A 10,170-nucleotide genomic window follows, 5' to 3' on the forward strand; every position below is an offset into this window, starting at 1 on the left:
CTAAGCCTCTTAGCTGCTGACCTTCTCAACAGCTAAGCACAGCTATAGCTGGAGATAGCTGCAGCTAAGCCATTTAGCTGTTTTTGCAAATAAATAAATAAATAAAAGACATGATCTTGGCATAACTTCATAACCATTACCAATTGATACATAACCAGTTCAAATGAGTACATTACAAGTTCATAGGAGTACATTACATCACAGGCTAAGTGGTTAACAGAATACTGAAACATCAGTTTCACAAAAGTACAGCATTCTGGAATAAAGACAACAGTACAACACAAAGGTCATCAAGAATTCTGGATAGTGGATACTAAATTACTAATATGAGGCAATATTGCAATCTTCATTTCTTCTAGTCATCAATCATCGGTCTAAGAGACAAAGGGAGAGGGAGAGGGTGACTTATCAGAATCAGAAGTCTGCATTGGAATACCATCATCACAATCTTCTGAGTCGGATGATGGAGCTTCAGGATGCACTGGGGCATTGCGCATCAAAGACTGTAGGCTTCTGACTTTCCTCTTCTTAGCGTGCACAGGCCTTTTCCTTTTAGCTGGTGCTGGTGCTTGTGGTGTTGTGTGCTGCTGTGACTCTTTTGCACATTGTTGATCCATTTCACTTGATGAAGGCACAACACCAGTAATGAATTCATTGTCACCATCTGCCACAACATCATCCACTTCCTTCTCTATAGGATCTCTACCCTTGTTCTCTCTCTTATTTCTTAACTTGGAGTTAAATTTAACAAACACCAGATCTCGCATCCTTTCATGAAGTAGCCTGTTGCGCTTCTTTGTATGAACCTATAAGCCAAGTAGTGAACACAACGCTGCAGGTCAGATCTAAATTCCATAAATAAGCATTATAATTCAAAATAGACAGCATGCACATAAAGCTACAGGTCACAAATTTCTTTTTACCTGTTCAAAAACTGACCAGTTCCTCTCACAAGCTGAGGAGCTGCAGGTCAAACTCAAAATCCTTGCAGCCAACTTCCTAAGATTTGGTGTGCTTGTGCCATGGTTCAGCCACCATTTTGCTGCATAAACATTACACAAATTACAACAAAAATGATATTCAGCAATAAAATTAAGTTCACATGTTGAGATCTGAACCTGGATTGAAATTTTTGTTCTTTCGCTGCCTTACGGCAATTTCGTGTCCAAAACTCCCATGCTGATCTTGATACAAGTTGAGTTCTTCAATTATTTTGTCTTGGATATCTTCATCATCAATCAACTTGTCAATACAGGAAATCACACCTGCTCTAAATGATCCATCACTCTCGATCTCTTGCTTATTTGGGAAGTAGTAGTAGGGGTTCAAATAGTACCCAGCCAGGTGTAGTGGAGCCTTGATCTTGTTGTCCCATCTTTTATCAATGATATCCCAAACTTCTATGAAGCGGCTCTTATCATTATCGAATCTCTGAGAAATTTCTTTCTTCGCCTCAAGCATTAAACCATGGAAGAATCCCATTGATGGTACATCGCTGTCCATTCTTCTCAACACGTTAGCCAATGGCTCAAAGTAATTAACTGCAATGTCAACATTTTTCCAAAAGGTTTCAGATCTGATCACTTTGCTGGCTTTCTTCCCCTTGGCCTGCTTCAAGTAACCCAATTGCTCCATCTCATCTGATTTAAATAGTCTTACTAACTCTTTTTTGTTGTCTAACAAGCTTTTTAGATTCAAATAAGCTGTGGCAAATCGTGTAACCCCAGAGCGAACCAAGTCTCTGTTAAGAAACTTTCTCATCAAATCCAACACCCTAGTATGAGCATACAAGAAAACAGTCACTTGTCTTGCATTAGCAATGGTTTCCTCAACTGGTCCAAGCTTCCCAATATCCTCGAGCATGAGATCCAAGCAATGAGCAGCATATCCATTCCAAAATATTGATGGTCTTTTTGCTGTCAATAGACTTGCTGCAGTTGTGTTGACGCTAGCATTATCAGTCACCACTTGGACAACATGTTGTTCCCCTATCTCTTCTATGTACCTGTCCACAAGTTCAAAGATATATTTGCCATCTTTCCTGTCACCTGAGCATTCCACTGAATCTAAGAAGAGTACCCCATGAGCACTATGCACAACTAAATTCATCACTCCCCTACCCTTCCTATCTGTCCATGCATCTGTCATGATAGAACAACCTGTGAGCTCCCATGATTCCTTGTGCTCCTTGAATCCATCCATCACCTTTTCCTTCCTTTTCTGTAAGAACGATCCACTCATCTCATAGGGACTAGGCCCTTTCAGACTTCTACCAAATTGTCCAATGGCCTCTAACATATGAGCAAAGCTAGGAAGGGTTACTGTGTTGTGTGGAATACTAGCTTCATAGAACCATTGACATATGTACTCACAAGTTCTATTCCTCCTCTCTTCTCTTTTCTGAGTTGTCAATGCTGTTTGAACCTTATTGCTTAGCTTAATTACTCTTTGTGTCATACTGGCAGATTCTTCTATAGAAGGAGGCTTGTAGTACTTGTCAATAGTATGACCACCTGCTACAGATCTAGAGCTACTAGATCCTGTTGTCTCCTTTGGCTTCACCACAAGAACATTATTGCCATGATCTGAACCTTCACTGCCACTTTCACAATCTGAATTTTCTATGTCAACTTCAGCTCTGGCCACTTCCTTTTCTTTGTTTTTCTGTTCCTTTTCACTAGTCTTCTTGGTAAGCAAATCAAACATCTCTTGCTGCACTGGACTTGGAACTTTCTGACACTTAGTAGTATTGAAACCTTTAATTCCAGCAAGATGGTACTTAATTCTTGTAATTCCAGCAGTGCAGACCTTGTCACAATACTTGCACCGTAGGTGATGTTTCTTGGTTATGTCTGGGCAGAAACAGTGAGCCCATGCAGGATCATCTGAGTTGATACCAGCTTGTTTTGGTCCAGCTTCTACTGAGACAGAGGCAGCACTGGACGGATTACCTATACAAAAAGCAAACTTAGCCCACATTAATGCTAGCGTCAAAGCTGCCTAAGCATCAAAATAATGCAAACTGATATAGCACGTATTATCATTACCACCTAAACAGGCGAAACAAGCAAACGAGAGATCTCAGGGAGTAAGAAAATAATTCACATATAGTAAGATCTACATCATAAGGCAAGTATCTGAAATTAGAGGTAACAAATATGGACAACTTGTTCACATATTGTAAGATCTGCAACATACAAGCAAAAAAGAGAGGAGGATGTGAGAACTGACCGGATTGTTGTGCCATGCCGTCACCTTTGGTGCTGCTGCTTCAGTGCTTCGGAGACGTTGCACTGACGGACCTCCTCGTCGGACTTGCGCCGCTGCTCAGCTGCCTTCAAAGCCGCCGCCGCTGGTTGGACGCCCGCTTGAAGCAGCAGCCGGCGCCGGTCGCCTCCACGAGCCGCTTGCGTTGGTCGATCCGCTTGAAGCCACCGCCGCCGCCGGACGCCTCTGCGCCACTGCCGCCGGCCGCCTCCACTTGTCTTGCAGCTGGAGAGTGAGCGCTTCGAAGTTGGAATGGATAGTGTGCTGCTGGGAGCTTACGAGCTAGGGTTTGCAGCACTTTACCCACCTCTCGACTCTGGTCTAGTTGGGCCGGTTTCCTCTTGGGCCAGACCGGCCGCGTTTTACAATTTAGCTACGCTAAATTACGGCCAGTTTAGCGGCTATTGCCGGCTAAATTGCGCTATTAGCGTCCCGCTATTCTTAGCGCTAAAAACTGCATCTCTTAGCTCCGTCCGTTCCCAGCAGCTATCTCCGGCTATAGCGGCAGCTATAGCCGGAGATTTAAAACTTTGATTATATGGATGGATAGCGCTATGGGAATGATGTTATTATTAGTTTAATCTATAATTGCATGTCGTGGATGTTCGTATTTATAAGAGAGACTCTTTCAAAATTTTTAATGAGTTTAGGACTTAGTGGTTTCTGTACCGTAGTGTGTAGCATTCTAGGGGCCTGTTTGGTAGGGCTCCAACTACAAACTCCTAGCTCTGAACTCCAACTCCAGTTGGAGCTAGCCCCTATTGGAGCTGGAGGTACCCCTGAAAGTGATAATTACCTTGGGGAGGATGGGGAAAGATATTTATATCGGTTCGCAATGCATTAAATAACACGGTTGTGTCATGCATTGATCCAGGTTGTCCAATAGATGCATAGATAAATCTCATATCATGATCACAAATAGCCATCACATTTTGAGTGGTTGATTTAGATCTACCAATATATCTGATCTTCTCTTCATCTGGAACAACTGCAAGGATATGAGTACCATCAACTGTCCCAATGCAATCTTTGAAATGTGGCCACATACGACGATCCTTCCTAATTCTATCATGGACAGTAGGAAAGTTTGGATCCTTTGGATGCACAATATCATGTCCCAACTCCACAACAGCAAACAATACTTCTTCAAATTTTCTTGATATTGTCTCACCAGAATGCTTAAAACGATTTTGTGCCCTTTGGTTTGATGAACCGTCACCTAGAATGTACAGAAAAATTGCAAGTGCCTCCATTGTGTGCATGTGTACAGTAGGTGCCCTTTGCAGCAAATTGCTCAATAACTTCGTCATACCTAGAATTGGATAAATGGGTATTTGGACGATTACCCACAACTACTTGATCAGCAAAAATCTCACACACAACTCTAGTGTTGTAGTCATTCCAATCAACAGAGTCAATTGGCATTTTAACACTCTTCGATAGCACATTTTGAGCCATGCCTGCCATCCATTCACACCATAGTTTCAAAAATTTAGGTCAATGTTCAGAATTACTAGTATAGTTTCACATAATATGTTCAAGCCAGGTTATACTACATTTATACACCAAGAACTTTTGGCCAAATTATATATGAATGAACCCTGAAGTGGACACCTTTTTTCCCTTAGTACAATTATATGCATCAATCTGAAAGTCATAGAACCAAGGAACAGCTTGTAATAAATCAAGCATACAAACCAATATAGGTACCTACATTATCCTCTCACACTGCAAGAGAAATATAGAACATATGAACATATTTATCCAGTAGATCAGAGTCTACAAGTCCATGTAACACAAGATTGAGCGGTTACGAAGCAATCATCAACCCAAAAGATAAATCCATCTCACAAAAATTATGCATAAAACTGTCTCACAGAAAACATGCATAAATCCATCTCACAGAAAACATGCACATTTGAAGGAAAGGTTTGGAAAGGATTTCTAGGGTTTGAGGAGGGGATACCGTGTGGGGCTGAGGTGTCAGGACTCAGCCTGGAAATGAGATGCAACAAACTGAAACTCTGAATACTCTGAACTTTTTGAATGTTTGAGTTATCTGAAGATTTGAGGAGGAGATGTAGACTTTCGGGAGGATTATGAAGATCCAACAACAAACAAACCAAGCGAAGCGATATCACGAAATCCTAGCCATTAATCGATGTCGGGGACCACTGTTCTGGTCATTCTTTTGTCTTTTTCCTACTTTTGAGCTGTCTGATGCTTGAGAGCTAAGACTACCTCACTTTGTATAAAAACGAATTGCATCTGAGAATGAAAGAGATATCAAAACTCGCAATTATCTTATCTTAGGAAGTAATCTAGATTTAGGAACCCTAGTTTAGGTCCTTGCGGCGCACACCAAATACGTTTTATTCTCTAAAATTGGGTTCCATTTCTAGTAAAATCTGTCTCCGATCTTGACAAAGGTATCAGAGCTCAGCTCTTTCCCTGGCTCTCAAATTTGGAAGGCGCAGGTTGGTGGCGATCTGTGGATTTGCTGCCGTAAAATCCCGACGCCGGAAGAATTCGATCTGGAGGCGAAGAAGGGTCTCGATCTTTGGAGAAGGGTTGGCAGGAGGCTGTAAAATCCCCGGATCCAAATCCTCGAGACGGGCGGCGGTAGACCAGTTCTATGAGGCAATACAGGGAGGGAGAAATCCTGAGCTGTCCTCACAGATCGAAGGAAACTTTATGTATGGTAAACAAGACTCGATCGCACGGGTCGCTGGTAGGTATGGAGGAGATGAACGAAGTGAGGTTGGAGCTGGCTGGGATGAAGGACATTGCTGATCTGAAGAATCTCAAGTCAGAGGTAAGGGAGGTCAAGAAATTGTTGCAGGAACTTTGCAAGCAGAAGGGAACTGATGCAGGGAATTCAGAGACAGAAGGAGGCACTGTTGGTGGAAATCCTGAAGCAAGTGCAGGTGATGCTGCAGGAACCAGTGAACTGTGAGATAGAGGTATACCCAGGTCCACCTTCACCACTTCTGCCGTGTTTGAGATAGTACCTCCCACTTCTTCTGTGCCACAGTGGAGCCAATCTATACCCTGTTCTATGCCTGATCCACAGTTGGGGCAGCATTTTTCTACCACACGTCCCACAGTGCCCCCACACATGTTTCCACAGTTTAGTACTGCAAACCATGAGTCCCAACAGGTAAACAATCAGTTTTTCCATACTAGGATCCCACAGTTTCAGCCTAGAGCAGAAATGTATCATGAACAGATGTAGGGGAACCATAGAGTAAGGATGTTTGATGAGCAGAGGAATCAGTATGTAGGGCAACATGGAGAAGCAAATCATTATGCTGAAGCTATACTAAAAGGACCCAGGTTGGAAATACCTTTTTTCAATGGTGATGACCCTATTGACTGGTTGAAGCAGTGTGAGAAGTTCTTTGAGTTGACTGGAACTCCAATAGACCAATGGGTCAATATGTCTCTAGCACATTTTCAGGGAAGAGCTGCAATGTGGTTTAGGGGAGTTGGATTACCTTGGCAAGTCATATCTTGGCCACAATGGTGTGCCATGATTTGTACGCGGTTTTCTGCAGCTAATGTTCATGAAGCGGTGGAGTTATTCCAAAATGTCAAGCAATATGGAATGACCGTGGAGCAGTATATAGACAAATTTGAGGAGTATGTGGACTTGGTGAGGAGAGATCACCCTTACCTGCAAGAACAGTATATCACAAGCTGTTTTATTGGGGGTCTTAGAAATGACATTAAGCATGATGTGTGTGGGCAGAAGCCACAGGTTTTGCTTGAGTCTTACAGGTATGCGAAAACATATGAGAAAGCTGCTCTTGCTAAGAAAGCTACTTATGGGGTTAACAGAAATATGAGTAAAGGATTTAATGCTGGAGGGCAGGGCAGAAATCAGACTAACAGGAATCAGCCCAGAAATGAAGGGGAAAGAAAGGAGGAGAAAAACTATTGGTTCTGTAAAGAACCTTGGTTGCCAAAACATCAATGCAAAGTAAAACAAGCACTACATGCTTTGTTAGTTGAGGGGAATGAAGAGGAAGGCACCACTGAAGAAACTACTGAACATGAATCCAATGAGGAAGATGAAGGGAAAAACCAAACTGATGATAAAGGAAAAACTAAAGAGGTGATGTGTGTATCACTGAATGCTATCCATGGTACAACTAGACCTGACACTTTTTCAGTGATGATTCAGATTAATGGGAGTAAAATAGTTGGTTTAATTGATAGTGGGAGCACCAGTACTTTCATGGATCTAGATTTGCTATTAAGAACCACTGTCCATTGATAACTTCAGAAGTCAAAAGAGTGGTAGTAGCAGGAGGGGGTGAGTTGAAATCTTAAGTTCAGGTTCTAGACATATTGTATGAGATATAGGGAAGGCAATTCTGCAACTCTTTCAACTTAATTTCACTCAAGGGGTATGATATCATATTAGGAGCAGATTGGATTTATCAACACAGTCCCATAATACTTGATCTGAAGCAAAGGATGCTTGAAATTACCATTGGAACCAATAAGGTCATTTTACAGGACTTTACTAAACCTGGAAAACATCTCCTAATTAACAGCAAAAAGATGGAGAAAACAGTGAGAAAAGGGGCAGTGGGATGTGTATTCCAACTCTGTGAAGTCATAGAGGAAGAAGCAGGGCCAATACCTTTGGAGATTCAAAAGGTCATTTACCAGTTCCCTTAAGTACTGCAAGAACCAAAGGGACTACCACCTAACAGGCCTTGTGGTCATGTCATCACTTTGAAGGCTGGTGCCATACCACCAAATTTGAGACCATACAGAGTCCCTCATTACCAAAAATAAGCTATGGAAAATATCATCACAGAGCTGGTGGAATCTAAAGAGATACATGAGAGTGATAGTCCATATGCCTCACCTGCTGTAATGGTTAGGAAGAAGGATGGCTCTTGGAGATTGGGTGTTGATTATAGAGAATTAAACTCCCAAACAGTCAAGAACAAATTTCCAATGCCAATCATTGAAGATCTGTTGGATGAACTTCATGGTGCTAAAATATTTTCAAAACTTTGACTTAAGGTCGGGGTATCATCAAATTAGGATGAATGAGAAAGATGTGCACAAAACTGCTTTCAGGACGCATATGGGACACTATGAATATCAAGTTATGCCTTTTGGGTTAACTAATGCCCCTGCAACCTTTCAATCTCTTATGAACCAAGTACTCCGGCCATTTTTGAGGAAATTTGTGCTCGTGTTCTTCGATGACATTCTAATTTACAGTCAGAACCAGGAAGAACACCTTGAACACTTGAAATTGGTGATGCAAGTGTTGGAAGAAAATAACCTAGTAATCAGGTTGAAGAAGTGTGCTTTTGGACTGTCTGAAGTAGCTTATCTAGTACATATTATTTCAAAGAAAGGGGTGGCTACAGATCCCAGGAAGGTGGATAAAATTACAGGGTGGTCTATTCCTACTGATGTCACTGAACTCAGAAAGTTTTTGGGGATGACAGGGTACTATAGGAGGTTTATTAAAGGCTATGGGTTGATTTGTAGGCCAATGCATGATATGCTCAAGAAACAGGGACTTCAGTGGGGACCTGAGCAAACTGCTGCTTTTAATGAGCTGAAGAACAAGATGGTGTCCAGTCCAGTTCTGGCTATGCCTGACTTTAATAAGGAGTTTGTTATCGAAGCTGATGCTTGTGGCACAGGCATAGGAGCTGTGTTGATGCAATCTGGCAGACCCATATCATTTTTCAGCAAAGCTTTGGGGCCTAAAGCTGCTGGCCAATCAGTTTATGAGAAAGAAGCCATTGCAATTATGGAGGCAATTAAGAAGTGGAGGCACTATATACTTGGAGGGAAATTGATAATCAGGACTGATCAGAAAAACTTAAAATTCATGATGAATCAGAGGCTAGTAGAGGGAATTCAACACAAATTGATGTTGAAGTTAATGGAGTATGATTACTCTATTGAATATAAACCTGGTTGGGAGAATTCTGTAGTAGATGCTCTGTCAAGGATGCCTAGACAACAAGAAGGGGTAGAAGAATCCAGCCAAGCTATTACTGTGGTAGTTCCTGACTGGGTTGAAGATATCAGGAGGAGTTATGATGAAGACCTACAGGCCCATAAAATACTCAGTCTGGTCGGTTCAGAGGCTGATCCAAATGGGGAATATAAGCTGGAATCAGGATTACTGAAATATAAAGGCAGAATATTTGTGGGTCAAAATACAGAGATTAGAAAAGATCTGTTGAGAGGCTATCATGCCTCTTCTTTTGGATGACATTTTGGGATAAGAGCAACATATCATAGAATTAAACTATTGTTCTATTGGCCAGGTCTCAAAAGGGAGGTGGACAAATTTGTGAGAGAATGCCCAACTTGTCAAGTGACAAAAGGAGAGAATGTGCATATTCCTGGTCTGCTAGAGCCATTGGAGATTCCTGATATGGCTTGGTCTCATATTACCATGGATTTTATTGTGGATCTTCCATTGTCCAGAGGGAAAGATGTAACTCTGGTGGTGGTAGACAGGTTGACCAAGTATGCTCACTTCTTAGCTTTATCACATCCTTATACAGTGCAAATGGTGGTGGAGATCTTCATGGATAACATACACAAATTACATGGCATGCCTACTGCCATTATTACTGATAGGGACAGAATATTCACTAGTGAGTTTTTTCAAGAAATCTTTAAAGCAAAAAAGGTGCAATTGAGGTTTAGTACTTCTTATCATCCCCAAATTGATGGACAAACGGAGAGGGTGAATCAATGTTTGTAATCTTATTTGAGAAACATGACTTTTCAAGAGCCCAAGAATTGGTATTCCTGGTTGGCTTTGGCTGAATGGTGGTATAATACCACTTACCACACATCCATCCAAATGACTCCATTTAAGGCTTTGTATGGATACACACCACC

The 10,170-nt window shown here is 41.7% G+C and overlaps 1 protein-coding gene across 1 annotated transcript; it reads right to left on the reverse strand.

Annotated features, from left to right (window-relative positions):
* Positions 1–374: 374 nt before the first annotated feature.
* On the reverse strand, positions 375–2,318 carry LOC107281068 (uncharacterized). Its single transcript, XM_066310849.1, has 3 exons — positions 1,266–2,318; positions 924–1,042; positions 375–806 (listed from the first exon to the last, which is right to left on the reverse strand). Exons 1-3 carry the CDS (start codon positions 2,296–2,298, stop codon positions 375–377), a joined length of 1,584 nt encoding a protein of 527 aa, XP_066166946.1. The 5' UTR covers positions 2,299–2,318.
* Positions 2,319–10,170: the final 7,852 nt, after the last annotated feature.

Source organism: Oryza sativa, chromosome 5, assembly GCF_034140825.1.
Source record: "Oryza sativa Japonica Group chromosome 5, ASM3414082v1".
NCBI lineage: Eukaryota > Viridiplantae > Streptophyta > Magnoliopsida > Poales > Poaceae > Oryza > Oryza sativa.

Coding starts and splice junctions, on each gene's coding strand:
- LOC107281068 (XM_066310849.1), bottom strand. CDS start 2,298: ATGTTAGAGGCCATTGGACAATTTGGTAGAAGTCTGAAAGGGCCTAGT. Junction 1,043..1,265: donor TGATGGATCATTTAGAGCAG/GTGTGATTTCCT, acceptor ATGTTTATGCAG/CAAAATGGTGGCTGAACCAT. Junction 807..923: donor ACTGGTCAGTTTTTGAACAG/GTAAAAAGAAAT, acceptor CTTGGCTTATAG/GTTCATACAAAGAAGCGCAA.